Source organism: Pipra filicauda, unplaced genomic scaffold, assembly GCF_003945595.2.
Source record: "Pipra filicauda isolate LSUMZ 115617 unplaced genomic scaffold, ASM394559v2 scaffold327_size997775_pilon, whole genome shotgun sequence".
Lineage (NCBI taxonomy): Eukaryota > Metazoa > Chordata > Aves > Passeriformes > Pipridae > Pipra > Pipra filicauda.
Genome location: NW_024104451.1, coordinates 290,799 through 311,867, shown reverse-complemented (window position 1 = coordinate 311,867; position 21,069 = coordinate 290,799). Strand labels below are relative to the sequence as shown.

At 50.1% G+C, this 21,069-nt stretch overlaps 1 protein-coding gene across 1 annotated transcript in view; it reads right to left on the bottom strand.

The window, feature by feature from the left end:
- LOC113998093 overlaps window positions 1-12,163 on the bottom strand; it is a 30,478-nt gene extending 18,315 nt beyond the window's left edge. The window contains exons 1-4 of the mRNA XM_039383855.1: window positions 12,116-12,163; window positions 11,717-11,828; window positions 11,137-11,284; window positions 9,958-10,103 (exon numbers count right to left, since the gene is read on the bottom strand). Of these exons, the coding sequence (XP_039239789.1) occupies window positions 9,958-10,103; window positions 11,137-11,284; window positions 11,717-11,828; window positions 12,116-12,163 (454 nt within the window). The remainder of the gene's footprint in view (window positions 1-9,957; window positions 10,104-11,136; window positions 11,285-11,716; window positions 11,829-12,115) is intronic.
- Window positions 12,164-21,069: the final 8,906 nt, after the last annotated feature.

Below are 21,069 nucleotides of genomic sequence, written 5' to 3'. Positions count from 1 at the left end.
AAGGATTTTTAGGAACTTTTCTCAAAACCACAGGTCACTGACATCAACAATTCATAGAGAAGGTCTGATTTCAGTGAAATATCTTCCAGAGAAATGTCACAGAGGAAAATATTCCCCCTGTACAGGCTGGGTTACCTCAGGCCTTGAGATGGCTTGAGGGGTTCTCCTGTGCCTTGAGGGAGAGGTGAGGGAAAAGATAGAGTCACTATAATTTCTTCCATGTCTTTGTGCAAATAAAGAAGGAAGTCTGATTTTTTGTGACCTCCAACTAGGCCCTGCTGCGTCCATCAGAGGCTGCTCTGGTGGGGGTGGGGAGGGCAGAGTTTTGGGGGGCTCCCATATGAGAGGGAGCAGCACAGAGGAGAGGGCGGACGGGCAGATGTTTCCATGAGAAGACGCTGGGTGTGAGGAACTAGCTGCCCTGGTACATTGATATTAGGAATAAATAGGTGTTCTTGCAAAATTTGTAGTGTGGTTGCATTTGGTGGTGGGAAGTGAGAAGTCAATGGTTGTTCAGTTGTCAGTTACAGAGAGGTGCAGTTTGCCCAGAAACAAGGGGATCTATCAGCAGAAAAGGATCAGCAACCTCTCTTTTGAAAATGCTGGAGACCCTTCCTCTAATGACCATGGAATAGGGGACACATTGTAGAAGTGTCAGGAAGGCTGTAACCCCTGAGTACCTCAGTCAATGGGGAACCAGGGAGGGACCTGCATTTTGGGCAGAGGGGATAAAAGAGGCTGTGACCTCGATTGAGTTGAGAGACCTCACTGGGGATTGTCTAGTGAATCCTCCCTTTTATTCAAATAAAAGTTTTGTTTAACTCCTCTGTCTCTTGGCCATTTTTGAGGCTCTTAATACCACAAATGTATTTTTCAGAACATTGAGGTCAGGGAGGCTGACGTGGTCCTGGCTCAGGAGGCAGCACTGGGGGAAGGAGTACCTCTGCCATGTCCCCAGTCCCCACCACAGGCAGCACCAGCGGCACCCACTGCTCCAGCACCCTGGGGAGCAAGGGTATAACTGGCTGCTGCCTCCCGGCACAGGCAAAGGCCCCAGGAGGGGAGATTCCCACCCACCCTGCTCTTGCCAGTGCCAGCATCCAGAAACAGGCATGGTTATTTTTCTTTATTTTCCATTCAGCCCGTGGGCATAAAGCTGAGGACTTGCAGCTTTGACAGGGAATATCTCAGGAAATGGGGAATGAAGGGTTCCCACACACAGCCCCAGCCGGAGAGTGCGGCAGCGATTGCCAGGGCTCCACTGGGCAAAGGATGACCATGAGCACCTAAGCAGTTTAGTCTCTTAAAACATAAAGGAAGAGGAAATTCCTGTAGCTCCTTGCGAACTCGCACCCCAAACCTTGGCTTCAGAGTGTATTAGAGGCTTAGAGACAGCAGAAAGGAGAAAACCAACATGACACCATCAGCTTTTTCTAAATTTTATCATATCCCTGGATATTGTAAAACATTTTACGAACTCTGGAAGTGTTCACCATCTCTAGAAGTGTTCAAAAGGCATGTGGATATGGCACTTGGGGATGTGGTGAACACAGCCGTGCTGGTTTAATGGTTGGATATGATGGTCTTAGAGGTCTTTCCAACATGAATGATTCTGCGATATTTGAGCCTATTACATTTTTACTCTTTTTCCTGATGTCTGACTCAGAATTTGAAAAAATGTAATGCTGGCATTACTGGAGAAGAAATATGATGTGAAGATAATTTTAGTTTCCAAAGAGCCTGCTTCAAATGGCTGTGATTTTGCTTTCAGCCAGTGCAAAAAGCCAGCCTGACACCTTTTGTTACATAATGCATAACGCCTTGGCTGCAAGAGAGAGGCCTGGCACACAGCCCTGCCCCCTTAGACCTTGCTCAAGTGCTAGTGAGTGGCTTCCAGTGGATTACAAGCGGGGAGTGGGCTTTGTCCTGGCTCCCACACAGCTGAAGATGTCATTATTTTCCAGGAGAGCCGCTCTGCTGATGGAGCTTCGTGTTATTCCATGCAAATAATCTCAGTCGGAAAGTACCTGCTGGTCAAAGCACTAAATTGAAGATTCAACTAATGGTCACCGCCATTATCTGACAAACCTGAAAAAGAGGAAAAAAGAAAAAATAACAAAGCCAAAGGGCAGGATTGTTTGGCATGGAAGCGTCACCTCTCTGTCTCCACTGGCAGCGTGCCTGCCAAGACCCTGGAGCCCAGTGGTGAGAGCGACTGTCCCACCTTGTCAGGTGGTGCCAGGTGTGCTGTGGTTGTGCCCTGCCCGCCACGACACCTGCTGGGCTCCCCGACAGGATTTAAACACAGCATTGTCTTGCATCTTCCAACAGAATCAGCCCCCAATCTGCCTCACTTAGCATTTAACGTGCAGAAAAATCAATGTAGGCACAACACCTCTGGTTTTCTGTCCCCTCTAACAGCATTGACAGTGCTCCCAAAGGGGAATATTCAGCTACTGCCAGCAGCCTCCTGGGGGAAGGCAGGTTTAGCAGCAGGGTTGTACTGTTGTTGGCAGATGTAGTAGCTCCCATCATCCAGCTGCCTTGGGAAAATCCAGAACTGTCTCTCACTGTCAGCTGTGCTGATGATGAAGTGAGAGAAGCTGTGGGCAGAACTGGGCACGTGTGTGTGCCAGGGCTCAGGTGGAAAGACACCGGCACCCACTGCTGTTCCTGGGGAGTTGCTGGGCACCCTCTATTTTTTTTGTCACCAAACGCTTTAAGATACAGCTACAAAACACTCTATCGATGCCCACACCTACACTGCAAATATCCACCACCACTGCTGGGTGTCCTGAGGCAGCCCCAGCCCTGCCCAGGTGCAGGGAGGGTGGTGGAGGCACACTGGGTACCGGTGCTCTGGAGACAGCTAGGACAGTCTGTGGCCACCTTCCTCCTGGATATCACCCAAAGCAGGGAGAGCAGCCCAAGCCCCACTCCAGGATGAGGAATGAGTTCATCCTCATTCCTGCTCCCCACCACATCATCCCCCCTGCCACAGCCACCCACGGAGTTACCACTTCCCTTGCCACTGCACAGGGCTCCCAGCAGCTGTGAGACCCTGTCCCTGTCCCCAGTGTCCTGCTGTGCAAGCCCCAATGCCAGCCCGATGCCAGCCCATCCACACAGTACTGCCCTCTCTTATTCAGCTCCTATCCATCATCTCCTCTCAGCTTCCTGTGGGACTGCAGGAGCTGGAAGAAGGGACACAGGGCAGTGGTGCAGAGCTAGCAGCTCCTGTGCACCCTGAGCAGGGCAACAAAACCCCAAAGAACTGGCAGAAAGGGACTGGAGGGCCAGGATGGGATGCTATGGCACATGGATTCACAGCATCGATCGAGCTGCCATAAGGGTCCCCTCCGGGTTTGTCTGAGCATTGGGATCATGGAGCTGCCTAGTCATGCAGTGATGGATGGGACACGAGGCCATTCCTCAGAGCCAATAGGAAGGCAGAATTTAAGCAAAGGTGAAGGGTGCAAAAAAAGAAAGGGCCTAAAGCAGTGGGTTAGCCTCAATAGTTGGGGTCATATATTAAAAATACATCTATTGCTGATGAGGGATCTGCTCACAGGAATATTTGTTGTGATTTACATGCAATCCCAAAAGACATGATGAGATGAGATATGAGATGCAGTGTCTTTGTCCCACACTCATCCAGGACACAGACAGGAAAAGGGACTGTCTGCTCTGCAGGAATAGAGACAGGACTGGGGAGTGCTCCGTTTTCCTAAGGAAAGCTGCTGAGCTACTTAAACCTTGACCAGCCAGAAGGGCTCATCCAAACAGGGTGATCCCAGGGTCTGGAGCACAAGTCTGATGAGGATAGGCTGAGAGAGCTGTGGGGAGCTCTGCGTGGAGAAAAGGAGGCTCAGGGAGGACCTTCTCATTCTCTACAGTTGCCCGAAAGGAGATTGTAGCAACGTGGGGGTCAGGCTATTCTCACAGATAACATGCGACAGGATAAGAGGAAACAGCCTCAGGTTGTGGCAGGAGAAGTTTGGAATGGATAGCAGGGAAAATTTCTTCACAGAAAGGGGAATCAAACACTGTAACAGGCTGCCCAGGGCAGTGGTGGAGTCGCCGTGCCTGGGGACATGGTTTAGAGGTCAGCTTAGCAGTGCTGGGGGAATGGTTGGCCTCAATGATCTTAGAGGGCTTTTCCAGCCTAAACAATTCTATGATTCTATGAGAGAAAAAGAAGCGTGTAGCAGAGCCCCATGAGCATCTCTCTGTAGGGCGTCACAACAAGCAGTGACCACCTGAACCAATAACTGGACATGGCACATAACTGACTGAGGCACATGGTGGGATTGTTGGGTTTGTCATATGCAGGGCCAGGAGCTGGAGTTAATGATCCTTGTGGGTGCCTTCCAGCTCAGGACATTCTGTGATTCTCTGAGCTGCCTAACCCCAGCATTCGTCCTGCACAGATCTCCAGCCTCAGCCATGCTGGCACTGACTGCCCAGGGCAAGCTGTGCACAGACACCTTGGGATGGGTGCTCGATAGCTGGGACACGGCTGTGACAGCTGGGAGTGAGGACAGGGACCACCCTGCTGCATAGGGTGCTGCAGGTGCCCCTGCCCTGGAAAGGCATAGGAAAGAGACAGGGAATACTTTCAGTCACATATTGGCATCCTAAAGAAGGAAAAGTGGGCATGGGCAAACCCTTACCTATGGAAAACTTTTGCAAGTTACCTCAACCCTGAGAGCACGTGAAAGGTCCCTGGTTACAGCAGGCAGGGGATGGGAATGTGGCAGAGGCATCTCTGGGCCACCTCCCCAGGTCCTGCCACCTAGCCAGGCAAGCAGGGTGCCAGCAGGGAGCAGGTAAGGCACAGCCAGGGAGCAGGCAGGGAGTCCCTTTTGCCCTGGGCAGCAGCTGCAACCGATAAACCCTTCACCCCTTATTTTCTGCTGAGGACAAAAGCCATCGACAAAATCCTAATTAAAAAACAACCATCAAGCAAAAAGCACAGCTAATTGCTTTTTGACTGCCGAACAAAAGCCCCTCATCTGCCTAATTACACCATGAAAATGAGAAAAATTTAAACAAGAATTATAAGCAATCACAGAAGCTAAGAGAGGAGTGAATGCCTATGGAAACCTGGAAGCAGGGCTAAGCACAAAGACTCAGGCAGCAGCTAGAAGAGGGGGACGACAAGGAAAGTATTTAAGGCTCATTATACTGAGTCAATTGACTGCTCCTCAAGTACCTTCCTGCTCAGGAAGGCACTCCAAGCACCCACCCTCTGCATCCTGGTGAACTGAAGCTCCCCAGTACCCCGGAGAAATCCTACAGATCAAAGTCATGGTCTGTCTCTGGCAGGTCGGGGAAACTCGTGAGTCATTTGCCTACCAAGGCCACCAACTCTCGAATGCTGTCCCAATTCGGGGAAAAACACACTTCTCCCACCTCCTCTGCCTGAATCACAGCTGGATGCTCTGCAGGGTGGAAGACCACACAATGTCTCCTGAGAGCAGAGCTTCCCCACGAGTGGATGCTAAAGGCTCTCCGTGGGGTCTGCAAAGGTCAGGTTCATAAAATCACAGAATATCCTGAGTTGGAAGGGACCCACAATCAAGTCCAGCTCCTGGCCCTGCACAGGGCAACACCAAAAATCCCACTATATGCTTGATAATACTGTCCAAACACTCCTTGAACTCTGGCAGGTTCCTGTCTGGATGAGGAGATGGAGGATGGAGAAGGATGAGAGAGCTCTGGGCTCTGTATCCAAAGGATGGAAAGCCCAGAAGAGAACCCAAGCCCTGCAGCTCACCTCCTCCCAAGCCCAGAGCTGTGCAGTGGCCCACTGAGGTGAGGGGAGCAGCCAGTCTCTGAGACAGGAGGGTGGGAAAAGGAAAAAATAATTTTGTTGCAAGAAAAATCAGTGGGGGAGAAAGGAGGTGGGGAAACAGGAGAAGGAAAGTAGATTACATTGAAAATCTCATGGTCATCACTGGAAGAGCAAGTCCTGTGCTCTCAAGGGCTGCATGGAGACAACGACCAGGAAAGCTGGAAAGAGTCAAATTAATGTTTCCTTACCCAGAGGATAGTTAACCTGCAGAGCTCCCTGTGCCAGGAGGTCCTTACATCAAATACCAGGTGTCAGACTGTGGGAAAGGGGCTCATGACACCACAGGGCGCATGGTCCAAGGTCCATCCAAAGAGAAGATTCACTGTCATCCCAAGGCGCTGGACTCCCCTTGGACAGCCAGGTTCCGGGAGAACAAGGACACAAAGGACACACTTGAGCAAGAGGTCGTGCTTCCCGGTGATCAAAGCACAAGACCATTACAGCCCGTGGCACAGGCAGGTGGAAACCTTTGCACGAGCCACTCTCCTCGGTCACCTCTTCCACTGCACCTGTGGATGCAGCTCCCACAGCCCTGGAGGGGCAGGCAGGGCTCACAGTGCTCTGTAGCCATGAGCTACAGGGAATCTGCCCTTTGGGCTGAACCCCTGCTCAGGTCCCAGCTGGCCCCAGATCCAGCATCAGCTACAACATTTAATCCTGATTACTCTCATCTGCAGTGAAGGCCAGGAGACCGTTCTCTCTCAGAAATGCCAAGCACCACGTACAAATCAATAGTTCATTTCTTATCATAGGGATTGGGGAGGGAGAGACTGTCAACATGAGGAAAAAAAAGAAAATGCAAGTGACACAGCAACAAGTCTGAATCAGCCCCGTGGCATCAGCTGGAGGTCAGAGCAGTGGAGGGACTGCACATCACTGTCAAACTTGGAAGTGCTGGGAGATGAGAAAGCCAAAAGTCTTTTGTCACCAGGGTTTCAAGCAAAGCTTTGTGTTCCAGTTGACCAGTGGGGTGGGAGCTCTGGTTTGGCCCCACACTGAAGATGCTCCAGCCCTAAAGCCCCACGTGGAGCCCAGACGTGGCTGCAATGCTGCCAAGGTGCCCTTCGTTCCAGGCAGGCCTTTTAGCAGGAGTAATGATCCCACCTTTCATAAACAAATCCCCACAGGTTTCTAAAAGAAAGGAGTTGCTTGAATATGTCTGACCCCAGAAATAGCAAGAGGGAATTTGATAGCCGGCAGTTAAAGATTTTTCAGCAGTAAAAGCACCATCACAGGATCTGGGATGATGGCATTTATCCAACCTTGAAGCCTCTGTTTTGCAATGTACTGGCAAACACAGCCAGCTGCACCAGGGGATGCTCTTCCAAATTTGCTGTGTCCATCAGGTGACCAGGAAGGCCCCCGTGCCCGCTGATGCACCCCAACCCCATACAGGTGGGTCACTCCCCATGGAGGGCACAGCCATTGAACTTGTCCCATCAGCAGACATGTTATACTCCTGTAGGAAAGTTCATCAAGAGTTTAACCAGTCCTGACAACTGATTGCCCAGTTGTCCAGGCCAAAAAACTCGAAACTCCTTTGTGCGTAGAATCATGGAATCATCAGAGTTGGAAAAGCCCTCTAAGATCACGGAGTCCAACCATTCCCCCAGCACTGCCAAAACCACCACTAAACCATGTCCCCAAGTGCCATATCCACATGCCTTTTGGAACACTTCCAGGGATGGTGACTCCACCATTGCCCTGGGCAACCTGTGCCAGTGCCTGACCCCCCTTTCAGTTGAATGAGTTACCTTGCATCAGTGACTCCTTTTGGAAATTCTGACCTACCTGGCTGTGCCAAAGGTAAGATTTGCAGGAAATCATGCCTGAACCATCTGTCTTGCCCAAAATCTCATGCTGTGTTGTATTTGCTCTCAGTCCTCAGTAGATGCTCTGCACAGTGGCCTGGAGAAGAATGACCAGAATAAGCAGATGAAGTAATTGAGCTTGAACTCACTTCTTCCCTTGTCCCCCAGGCTTGATGTGGCTCTGGACATAGGAGAACCACATCTGGGGTTGTATCAAGTGAAAAATGCTGGAGAGCAAAAAGGGTGCCCATGAGAAGCAGTATATATTTTTCTCTTGAGTTTTTTTCCTACAGAGGAAAGCAATATATACAGTCAAAATTAAAATGAGGGTAACAGCAACTAGCTGCGGCCATCACTCTCTGAGTCCCTGTGACACCCTGGGTACAAGCCAGCACTTTGCTGGTGCATCACTGCTCGCTGCAGTACTCCGATGTGGGAGATGAGTATGGAAAGGCCTCATGTCCCCTGGTGTACAGGCACAGCATCGCTGTCGAGGTGCTCTGGCACAGGAGAGCACTGGCCTGATCCAGCTGTGGGCAGCTGCAGTCCCATCTCCTGAACAGAGAGGCTGAGACCCAGGAGAGCCAGAGTCATGAAGGCCACTGAAGAAAGTCAGGAGTGGGGCTGTGGGGGACTTTAGGGGTCCAGAGGAGCAGGCAGGTATGGGCTGGGAGAGGGAGAATGGGGCAGCTCATAGCTCTGGCATGAGACTCATCCATCCTAATCTGCCCCTCCTTTTTCCTGCTGCCCCAAACACGAGGGTTTGAGTTTACCTAGGGCAGCAGTGATGCTATTTCTCATATTTCTTGCAAATCTTCTTCTGCCTCAGCAAACCAGCACTGGCTTATGTAAGAGACCTCAGGGATATTTGCAGGAGGCAGAGGCACTTGAGCAGGCAGGAGGTGTGTTTTGTAACACTGCACACACTGCAGGGAGGCTGGGGATGCAGGGACAGAGCTGCTGCCAAGCAAGAGCCAGCGCTACAGTCCTGGAGCTGTGGTGGCACTTTTAGGTCCTTTTTTCCAGAGAAAAGAACAAACAACGGGGGATGGAATTCTCTTTGCCAGCTTGTACCTAAGCAGGACACCTCTGAAAGGGGAGAGTCTGTCAGCAAGAGCACAGAGGTTGTCACAGCCCCAGAACCTCAGGGCCTGTCTGACACCTAGCAGGACTGTTTGTCTTCAGCTGGTGGTACTCAGGATGCAGAGCCAGAAGGGAATTGCCAGTATCAACCCTCTTGGTTTGCACATTTTTATTCAGCACAGCATCTTCTTCCTCATCCCTTCCCTCAACCATCCCTGCCACCAAAAACTTCCCACACGTTCCAGACAGCGCTGTGGCTGCTGGGTTGGAGGCAACTTACCAGCAAGAAGAATCATAGAAACCCAGAACGGTTTGAGTTGGAAATGACCTTAAACATCATCCAGTTCCACCCCCCTGCCATGAGCAGGGACACCTTCCACTAGACCAGGTTGCTCCAAGCCCCGTCCAACCTGGCCTTGGACACTTCCAGGCTTGGGGCAGCCACAGCTTCTCTGGGCAACTCGTGCCAGGGCCTCCCCACCCTCACAGGGACTAATTTCTTCCCAATATCCAATCTAACCCTGCCCTCTGGCAGTGGGAAGCTATTCCCCCTTGTCCTGTCACTCCAGGCCCTTTTCCAAAGTTCCTCTCAAGCTCTCTTGGAACCTTCAGGCATTGGAGGGTGCTCCAAGGTCTCCCTGGAGCCTTCTCTTCTCCAGGCTGAACAGTCCCAGTTCTTTCAGCCTCAAGAACCCTGTGCTTACCGTGAACACATCAGCAGCTGTGTCTGAGGACTTCAGGGGAGCAGCTCTGACCTGTCTGGTTTATTAAACAACTCGTACAAAATCTTTGCCATCTTTCAGCTGACTCTGATACAGAAAGCCTGGAAGAAGCTCTGGGTACATCTTAAGGCTTCAAATCTGGAGGTGGTGGAGCAGGAATATTTCATGGTTATGGGACTGGTTATATTTGTCATAAGATGTTGATAGGTTCCAGCACTCAGGTCACCTGGGATCAGCCTTTGTTACATGGCCTCTTGTCTGACCTTATTCCAGATAAACCAGCAGGAACCAAATTAGCCCCATCCCCAGAAGTGTTCAAGGCCAGGCTGGAGGGGGCTTGGAGCAACCTGGTCTAGTGGAAGGTGTCCCTTCCCATGGCAGGGAGTTGGAATGATATGGTCTTTAAGATCCCTTCCAACCCAAACCATTCTATGATTCTGGGAATCCCAGACACTTTGACATCAGGCTGGCACAGGACTTTTACCAGGGAGATGCTGGGTGATGCTGGGATCTCTGTAACCTGGACCTGCGATCCTTCTGTGCCTGGTACAGCATTTGTGGTTGGAGACACATGCCCAGTTCTCGCTTGCTATGATGCTCCATGGTGACTGTAGGGGGTTGAGGGGAGCCCTGTACAAGAAATGGGAAAGGATATGAACTGGTTTGGAAATTTCTCTTTGCTCAAGAGACCTTTTGTGGCTGGGAAACTTAAGTTTGGAAGAACGTGTGAGAATAGGGACATTCTCTCTTTCCCTCAGGCTGTTTTTTGTCAGGACAGTGATATGGTTTGAAGCTGGCTCCCTCCAAGTCTCCAAACCTTACCACAGGAAGTTCCCCCCCCCCCGCCCAAACCTCAGGGAGAGGAGGGAAAAAACAACCAAGAAAACCGAAACGAGAGAGAGACAGCTAAAACAATATATATAAAGATATTTACACTTATATTACAGTTATATACAATTGAAATATATATACAATTTCACAAGGAAAAGGGAAAGGTAAGGGGGAAGGGAAAAAAAGGAACAAAACCAAAATAAAATATATATATGTATATCTATATCCCGATCAGTAGCCCAAGATCTAGCAACTAAAAGAATTAGCAAAAGACTATCTTACTACTCTCCTTGGGACAATGGAAAGTCACGCTGGGACGATCGCCAGCAACCTCCGTCTCCCAAGGTCAGCAAGGCCTTACTGGGCCTCGCTCCCCAACATGACAGACTCAACAGAAGGGAACCTGCACCTCCAAGCCGCCGGAAGGAAAGAGAGAGCGAAGGCCTCTCCTCCTTTCTTCTTATAGCCTGGCTTATGTAAAAATCGTAGGGAATACTGGGCCCTTCCTTGGTTACAAACTGGTCACAAAGGAAGGCCTAGACCAAACTACCACAACAGACAAAACAGGCAAACCCTTATCAAGGAAGGTGTTTGCAAGCTAAATCAAAGCATTCTTTACTGCAGATGGCAGAAGGGGAGAAGAGAAAGGGAAGAAACTGCAAAAAACAGCCCAGAGGGCAGTATGCGCATGCCCCAAGCCTTTGATAGATATGACAAGGAGCCCAGCTTGGGGTGTGTTTTTTCTTTTCACCTGGCTGTGAGTTTTGCAGTTGTGTTTCCGAAATAAACTTTGTTTAATGCTTGAAAGCCCATGGCTTAGCTCTCTGGTTACCTGCATGCGTATTGGGGCACACAGTGACACACTGGTGCTGGGACCAAGTCATGGCAGCAAACCAGTCTCCTGCTGAGCTGGGACCTTAGGCTTGTGCTGGACTGCTGCACAGGGAAATCCTCTCCCCCAGCCAGATTTACGCTGCTCTCTATACAAAGATAAAGACAGAAATGTGGTGTAGAAAACAAGGACGTGTTGAGCAGAGGTTGTAAAATAGGTTGTTACAGGGGTGTGGACAACTTAGAGGTAAAAGTATCCCCCTCTCTGCACTTACAGAGGATAAATACATCCAGGCCAGCCCTGGTGGCTGGTTGTCCAACCTGTTCTTCACACTTTGTGGTTAATGGGCTCCATAAGGCTGGGATGTAAGAGCTGTTTGGAGCCTGCAGCACTGCCAAGGGGCCGTGAGCCAGGCTGCTCTGGGCACATTCCTCTGCAGTGCCTCTAATTCAGGAGTCAACAGGCAGGGGATGCTGAAAGGTGGAGGCAATTTGCTCTTGTGTATGTGATCACTGAGTTTCAGGATTATAAGAACAGGATTCACAGCCAGAATAAAGGAAAGGCCTAGTGGAACACTCACCTGAAGTCAGGTATGATCTGACAGCAGTGATGAAGGGAAGATGCAATTCCTGTTTATCTTCCAAACACTCTGCTATTTCTTCACATCCAGGGCTAGCTTTAAAACTACCATGCTGTTAAGGAGGCCTGTGGTAGTTGCTGAGCAAGATGTCTTGCAGGAACAACACCTGAACTCCCTGGAAGAGAATCTGGCTGGTCCTTGCACCAAGCCACTCAGCCCCTAGCCCGGCCCAGGTCCTTCCCACCCTTCTCTGCTTTTGGCATCCCCCTTATGCCATCCCATATTGTGTTGGAGGCGGCCCATGCTGAAGCCTAGGATTTATTCTGTTTGCATATGACTCTTTGCATTATAGATTTGGTCTTTGTTATTTGTGTCTCCAATTCTTCCCCTACGAAGTACCTCAGTCACTATGGAAACGATTATTGTGTTGGGATAAGCAATCCTCATGACAGCCCTGAAAACAGCAAAAAGTCAATACATACGCTGCACCTTTTACTTAATTCAGTGAGTTGCTAATTAGCTCTTCCCTTCAAAGTGATCAAAATCTCTGTCACCAATGATCTGGAGAGAAAAAATAAAGAGTTTTGACTGGCTGCTTTGATCATTTTGTGCTAACTTGGCATGCATTGGAGAAACCCAACAGACAGTTTCTGGAGCACTAACCACCATCCACTCCTCTGTGTAGGAGGAGCAGAGGACCAGCTGGATGTAGGAAGGTCCCAGCAACTCAGAGCATCAGTGCTTGAACCACTGAGCAAAGGAGAAAGCCCAGCAGAGTCCCAGTGCTATAGAGCTGACAAAGTCATTGCAGCAGGGTTGGGGGATTCAAGAAGGCCAGTGGCACCTGTACCAGCACTAGTGCGGCCAGTAGGACCAGGGCAGTGACCGTTCCCCTGTGCTGGGCACTGCTGAGGGGCCCTCAAATCCTGGTGTTAGTTTTGGGCCCCTCACAACAAGAAAGACATTGAGGGGCTGGAGTGTGTCCAGAGAAAGGCAATGGAACTGGGGAAGGGTCTGGAGCACAAGTCTGACGAGGTGTAGCTGAAGGAGTTAGGGGGGCTCAGCCTGGAGAAAAGGAGGCTCGGGGGGACCTTCTGACAGGAGGGTGGAGCCACGTGGGGGTTGGGCTCTGCTCCCAGGGAATAAGCGACAGGATGAGAGAAAATGGCCTTAACTTGTGCCAGGAGAGATTTAGATTGGAGATTAGGAATAATTTCTTCACGGAAAGTGTGGTCAGGCATTGGAACAGGCTGCTCAGGGTAGTGGTCGGATCACCATCTCTGGAGGTGTTCAAAAGATGTGTGGATGTGGCACTTGGGGGCATAGTTTAGTAGTGGGCTTGGCAGTGCTGAGAGAATGGTTGGCCTCGTTGTTCTTAGAGGGCTTTTCTGACCTTTATGATTCTATGAGAGAAAAAAAAGTGTCTAACAGGGCCTCACAAGCATCTCCCTGCAGGGCATCACAAGGAGCAGTGACTGCCTGCAGCAACAACAGAATTGGTTCTGCCAGGTCTGACTTGGCTGGATCCCAAGTCCTGCCGAGATTTCTGGAAGGACTAGATGGATCCAGGGGTGAGAGGCGAAGAGGAGCCTGAGCAGGGAACCTCTTCCTTCATCTGCCTGATGGGAAGAGGCTCAGGTGAGGATGCTCTCAAAGGAGAGCCTGACTGGCTTTTCAAGGGCTGCTGAATGTGAGATGCAGATGAGCGCTGCTGGATCTCTGGTAAGAGCTGATGGCACAGGGCCAGGCTCACATCAGCAGCCAGACAAGCTCTTTGGTGTGGAAAGGAACAGACAAAAAGAGGACTGGGAAAACTACCCTGATCCCAAATCACTCCCAAAGAAGCTGATGTCTCTGCAAGAATAAATTCAGGGAAATTCCCTGGATTGTGATAAGCCTGGATCTGCAGGAGACAACAGTGAGGATTGAATTTTCAATGGGATGGGGCAGACTGAGCTATCATTTTATTTCTCTTCTTTGTCTCTTCACAGGGAGAACTTACCAGAGCTCAAATAACAACCCTGCAATGAATCCTTCCGGCTTTCTCTATTTGGCATCATCACAGCAGTGATTGGTATGAACATTTCTGAAGGTTAGGAGCAGTGCCATACTTCCCATCACCTTCCCTGGGAGCACCTCCCACCTCAGTACCCCGCTCTCCCGGTCCATCCCCTTGGCTGCAAAGGCAGCCCACTGTTCCCACTACCCGCACTACCCTAGGCTGTCACCTCCGGAATCTTCCTTCCCTCGGCACTCCCACCCTGTGGAGAGCCCATGGGATGGCTGGGAGCTGCCTACAGCCCAGCGCCGCACCTGGGCACTGCCAGGTCCCAGGGGTGGCAGTCTGTGATGTGTCATGTGGGTGCTCACCCCTGAGGAAAGAGCTTCATTGAACTGCTACACTTAGAGAGAAGCAGGTTAAACAATCTATTTCTCATCCCCTCCCAGAACTCCAGCATTATTAAAAGGTGCTGATGTCTCCAGATTGATACCCAGGGGCAGAGGATTTGCAAGGGAGGCCACCGGTAATTGCACGCAGACAGGCTGGTTGCTCCTTCACATGGCTGAGTGAGGTGTTCTGTGTGTCAGCTGTCACCTCTGGGCTGAACTTCACCCCTGTGCACACTTCAAGGATCTCTTATCCCTGAGAGGACACACAGCACGTGGGGTCCAAGCCAGATTCCGACTCGCCTTCCCAGAGCTCTCCCTGTGTGGACACAGGAGTGCAGGGCTGACTTGCAGACACCCCACTCCAGTGTCTGTATTGCCTAAAACCAGCTTTTCTTCCCCACTGTCCCTACAGGCAGTTTAATGTGGTTTTAGATTTAATGCCATCACTTTTCACCCTGTGCACTCTGCTTTTCTCTGCACATCCCTGTCTACCCCCCACTGAATCTCCCTGTGCCGTGTGTTTTTTACAGGGACTGTAAGCCAGGGCTTCACTAAGGTCTGGCCTAGGGCAAGTTTAGGTGCCTCCTGGGAGGTCAGACTTGCTGTAAGGACTTGAAGGCCCACATTCAGCTGACCAAGTTACACCTAAATCTCAAGGCTTCATTCCCAAGGACTGCTATGAAGAGGTGGAAGCCACTGGAGCAGCTTTCAGACATGGCCAGTGGGGCAATTCCCTGATACAGATACTGGCTCCTTAAAAAGGTTGTGTCTGCCCCTGGTAACAAGGCGTTCCCTGGGGCTCTCGTGATCATCACCAAGGCAATGCCCTGACTGAGAGGCTGGGGGATATCCTGCTCCAAGGTTCAGCCCAGCTGCCGACAGCTCCCTGTTGTAGCAAGATTGGGTGCAGTGGGAAATCCCTGCACATCACCCACAGCATCACATATACAAGAGATGGTGAGGTCACCATAGCAATAGAAAGGGTCTTTCAAAGTCCTCTGTGCCATCTCATGGAAAATCTTAGATCCACATCACACCTCAGCTGAAACCCACAGATCTGCTGCCTGTGGCCCCAGGAGCCTGGGCAATCCTCTGCACTGCTGAACCAAGCAACATCCAGGTGCCAAGAATGCAGCCAGTTCCAGTGTTTTCATATCACTTGGCAAATGCTACAGCCATGGTTTTTATTTTTCTATGGATGCATTTTAGGTTTTACTGTTAAAAAAAAATTAAATATTTAGCTTAATAAATGACACCCAAACAATCTTTTACCTATGTTTGTACTCAGTGAAAACTAAACCATTTTCATAAACAAGCTTGTCGGCAAGTTGTGGGAAAAGGTTAAAATTAAGCCGTGAATGCAAACTTTTTCTTCATGTAAGCATCTGTAATGCCTTCAAAATAGAAGGAAATTAAAAAAACAATCAACTCAGTAAAATCAGGGGAGGAGCAAATTAACAAACTATTCTTACAGAAGTTACCCTTTCTTGAAACGTCCACAAATGGGCTGATCTCCTGCTCTGTGTCATTTAAAAGGTACAAAAGTGTTCTCATTTCAGTAGCACCTTCCATCCCAGGTAAACTCAACCCAAAAGACAGCTCAGGTGTGCCAGCAGTTACCTGCAGCAGGGCCATTCTTCCTTTCTGTTCTGTGTGCTATTAAATCTCTCTTTCACACATGGCACAGCCCAGAGATGTTCTGCTGGATTTACCAGGTTAATTCTGAAGTCTGATCACATAAAGCTGTGGCAGAGAAAAATAAACTCGATGCATCCAAAGTCAAAGCCCAAAGATATAACCTTTGTGGAAAGCAGTTTGCACTGCTGAGAATAAATCTCTATCTCTGCTCATGTACAAAGATCTAAGAATAAATTATTTGATAATGTTTATCCTTGCAATGTGCATGAAAGGACATAATTCATTATATGTTTGGTGTTCAGGATGAGCAGCTGAGCACTGGCTAGCAGCTTTCTTGACTGCACAGAAATGCTCTGAGGTCCTACCACGGTGAATGAATTACTTTTCCCCTTCCTGGGCAGTGAAGGGTCACTGCCTACAAACCATTACTAAGCCCAGTCCACTCTCATGTGCCAGATGCCTCCATGTGTCCCCCAACACTGTCCCAGAGGGTGTTTTCATGTCATCCACCACCATCACAGCTCCTGATGGCTTTTGCCCTCATCTCTGCTCTGCTCACCCGATCTGCTGGAGCTGGGGCTCCTCCAGAGCTTCTGGCAGCAGGCTCCCACCCTCCTGCTTGGCTTCATTGTGGTGTTCCAGCTGAAATCCTTGCCAGAAGAGCCTTCCACCAACCAGGCCAGCACAGCTCATCAAGAGCCAAGGGCATGGGCACAACCTCCACATCCCACCAGCTTCATGACTTGGCAGTGGATTAATGGCTGGGGTTTGATAACCTCAAAGGTCTTTTCCAACATCAATGGCTCTATGGTTCCATGGACAGCTGCACTAGCAGGTCAGCCATCCTACTGACAAGCCTTGACCCTCCACTTCCTTCCAGAAATATTTTTATTCCAGCCACCCTTGTTGCAAACTTTGCCCCTTCCCCATGGTTGGGAAGGAGGACTGACAGGCTGCTTCAGAGAGGAGATCAGCCTTTCATCTCCTCCCAGAGAAATCAGCTCTTTGGATCTCCAGCTCATAAGGGTTTAGGTGTTATTAATACTGTTGGGAGTGGCATTTTTAATGCTAATTAAGTTTCAGCCCAAGGCAAGAAGGCCAAGTATTGTGGGCAGCACAAAAAAGGACTCATAAGAGGGATTCACAGAAATTAAAGAGTTTTTCCTAAAAGAAAAAATAAATCTGTGATTAATTTCCTTAATGCAAAGAGCATATTCTAGGACGTGAGTTTAACGACTCAACACTTCTGCTGCAGTGTCACAAAGTCCCTCCATTTATCTAGCTCGAGTTCAGAGAATTTCTGGGTTTTATTCAGAATAAAAAGTGCTGAACCCCAGGGCAAGGAGAGTAGCCAGAGAAGGGGATAGAAGCCCCCCAGGATGGAATGCAAAGGGACTCAACAAATCACCATCCTCAGACCAGACTTGAGGTTCTGGAGTCCCATCCACACCCACCTGCCAACCTGTGCCTATACCAGGCCCTCCCCATCCTGAGATTCCCTACACCTGTGGCTGGCATTGGAGGGCTGGGAGAGCAGGACACCCAGGAATGGGGACAGGCAGGGCTGGTGTTGGCAGCCCCTGCCTGTGTAGCAGTGGCTGGGTACTGATGGTCATCCTGGCCATGGGTCTGGTAGGTGTCAGGGACAGGCAGTGAACGCTGATCGGGGCATCCCTGGGGCTCCTCGTGCCAGGACCCACCCACAGTGAGAAATGTCAGCCATGCCTGATGCAAACCAAGAGCAGATGGACAAAGGCTGGGAAGCAGATGGAGGGAAGGAAATTTGGACCTAATCTCAAGACCCCAAACTGTCTCATTAGAAAAACCACATCCTGGGCAGCTGGCTGAGTGGCGGAGCAGCCTGCAAAGGTGGAGAGGAGAGGATGAGAGAGGAGTTACCACGCACGACCTGTTCCTGTCACTGGTGAGGTCAAAGGAGCTCCCAAGGGATACCACACACCCTGCCTTGTGCTGGATGTGGACAGAGATGGTAACTTCCTCAGCTCCTGAGGGCATCCAGCCCACAACACTCCAGGCAAGTAAATCCAGGAAAGGCTGGAAGCCCCTGTAACAACCCAGCAGCAGGCCACTCCTGGGTGTTCCTTCACCTCACGCTCCAGGCCAGAAACCCTGGTGCTGGCAATGCCACGCTGGCATTGTGCTCATGTGCTGACTGTTTCTGGAGTGATGGGCAAGGCACAGCATTGTGTACCTTGTGTACCCAGGGTAGGGCTGTGCACTGGGATGGCACTGACAGCTCTTGGGTGGCTTCTTCTCACTCCCTCAATCACCTCCTTGCCTGCCTCCCTCTGGTCCTGCCCATGCCCGGGTCCCCCGGCTGCAGCACGTGCAGGGACAATGATGGGAACTGGGGGCAATGGGGATGTGGAACTGGGCGCAATGGTAGCAGGTTTGGTGCCTGTGCTGGTTTCTACACCCCTCTGCTGGGCAGCCAGCACAATCGCTAAATAATGTGGCAGGAAGTGCAGAAAGAAGGCTGGCAGAAAAGGGAACAAAAACCCAACACCTTTTTAAAATGAAAACGCCAGGGAAAGAAAATTATTTCATTACAATTTTCCAGTGTGGAAGATTACCACCAGCCCTGTGGCCAGCCTAACTAAAGTCCATGTGAACATCCCCTGTGCTAGCTCTGCCTGGGGAGACAAAATCAGATCTGTGATTTTCATCAGGAGAATTCTTAAAAAAAAAAAATAAAAGCTGGGAATTCTTGCCCTGCTCTACCAGATATTGGTATCTAGAAGACCTGCATAGCAGGCATATGAAAATAATCACTCATCTTTTACATTTTCATAAGGCAGCAGAGGCTGGGGATTTGGGCTTGGAGACATCCCAGATCAGAAGTTTCTAAGCTCAGACAAAGGTTTCCCATGCGTTCTGTGATATGGTTTAACCTCAGCCCTGCACAGACACTTGCTCACCCCAGTGGGACAGGGGAGAGAATCTAAAGTGAGAAAACTTGTGGATTTTATCCCATGAAAAAAGGGAAAGCAAAAGCTGAACATGCAAGCAGAGCAAAACAAGGAATTCATTCCCCACTTCCCAGGGGCAGGCAGGTGTTCAGCCATCCCCAGGACAGTCAGGTTCCATCATGGTAAGGTTGACCCGGGAAGGCAAACACCATCGGTACAAATACCCCCCCTTTCCTTCTTCCCCCCACTTTTTATACTGTTTATACTTTTTATACTATTCCAGACCATGGTCTGGAATATCCCTGGGGTCAGTCATCGCAGCAGTGTCTCTCCTCAAGCTACTCACTGGTGGGGTGAGGAGCAGAGCAGGCCTTGATTATGTCAGCCCTGCTCAACAGGAACTAAAACATCCCTCTGTTATCAGGACTGTTTTCAGCACAAATCCAAAACATAGCCCCATACCAGGTACTGTGAAGAAAATTAACTCCATCCCAGCCTAAACCAGCACATTCCATACCATTTATGTGATGCTCAGGTCCCACACTGTTCACACAACCTCATTAATCATCAGCCACCTTCCCATTCTCTGATATAATACACAGATATCATTCCCCTAGTCTATGTGTAAAATACAAGTGCCCTAGTCCACTGTGTAAAGTGCCCGTAAAATGTCCACAAATATTCACAAAGTGACCACTGAGTTCATTGAGTCCATGACTATGGGCTCTATCTGTTCTGGTGGTTACTCAGGGCAGGAAAGGTGCTGTGTTTGTGGAGTTACTGGGCATCAAAGCTAGCTCAGGTCGGGTCACTGCTGCAGTGGCACTTCCTCTTGTACAGCTTCTCTACAGGTTTGGGTGCTTCCTGCTATGGTAATTCCATAACATGAATCTCATATAATGGGCTACAACAATTTAAAGGTATTTCCATTACAACTTCCACCCCTCGTCCCTTTGGACCAGACCATCAGGTTTAACATTGAAATGAACTCCTCCTTCCTCCCCTGCCCCTGCTCTGGCTTGGATTTAATCACAGACTGCAGTCTCTTAGGGGTGTACCTGCTCTAAGTGGAGCCTTATCCACGAGCCACAGTCTCTCCAGAGATATACCTGCTGTGGCTTAGACTAATCCACAGCTACAGTCACTCTGAGGTGCACCTGCTCCAGCGTGGCCTCATCCAGGGACCACAATGCCTTCAGAGACACACCTGCTCCAGTGTGACCTTACCCATAGCCACAGTTCCATTGGGAGTGACCCTGCTCCAACATGGCCTTAACCATGCCTTCAGTCCCTTCAGGAGCGTACCTGCTCTGTGTGTGCTTATCCACGGCCACATACTTTCAGGTGCTCCAGCATGACCTTGTGCATGGACACTGATGCTTCAAGGTGTACCTGCTGCAGCATGGATTTATCCCACAGCCACAGATGCTCTGAGATGTACCTTTTCCAGCATAGACCTATCCTTGGGCCACAAATGCTTCAAAGGTACAGCTGCTGTGGGATGGACATGACCACAGCCAAACACTTGGAGATATACCTCCTCTGGCCTGGACTTATCTATGGCCACAGATGCTTCAGGGTGTCCTGCTCCCACGCGGACTCATCCCCAGCTCCCAGTCCCTTCAGCTGGAGCTCACACTGGAGTCCCAGCCTGTCTAGTGCAGCAGCACAGACACAGCACATGGGTAGTGCCCTGGCCACCCGCAGTCCAGACCCATCGCCATGGCTGTTACCAGGGTGTTCCCAGACACAGCACAGAGGGGTGATCAGCATCACAGTGAGTAGGGAAAGCTGAAAGCTGCCACTAACAAGAACCAGGCTTCAATCGACATAGTTGAGCCCCATGGAAAGCACAGGAGCTGTCAATTAATAGCTAAACAGAACTAACAGCTATAAATTCCATCTGGCACACTCCAATCAAATTTGTCGTTGTCTTGAACCCTTTGAGCCCCACACTGTGTACCAAAAAGGAGTGTTGTGGACTGCTGCACACACAGGCAAAGCAAACCAAGGAATTTATTCCCCTCTTCCCATGGCAGGCAGGTGCTCAGCTATACCCAGGACAGCTGGGCTCCATCACAGTAACAGTGACTTGGGCAAACAAACATCATCACTCAAAACATTCCCCCCTCTTCCTTCTTCCCCGCCTTTACATGTAAGAATGACTCCATTATGGTCTGGAATATATCCCTGGGGTCAGCTCTCCCAGCTGTGTCCCCCCAACTGCTTGTGCTCTGCCAGCCGCCTTGCTGGTGAGGAGCAGAACAGCCCCTGATTGTGTCAGCCCTGCTCATCAGGAACTAAAACAACCCTGGGTTATCAGGACTTTTTTCAGCACAGATCCCAAACACAGCCCCATACCAGCTACTGGAAGGAAAATTAACTCCATCTCAG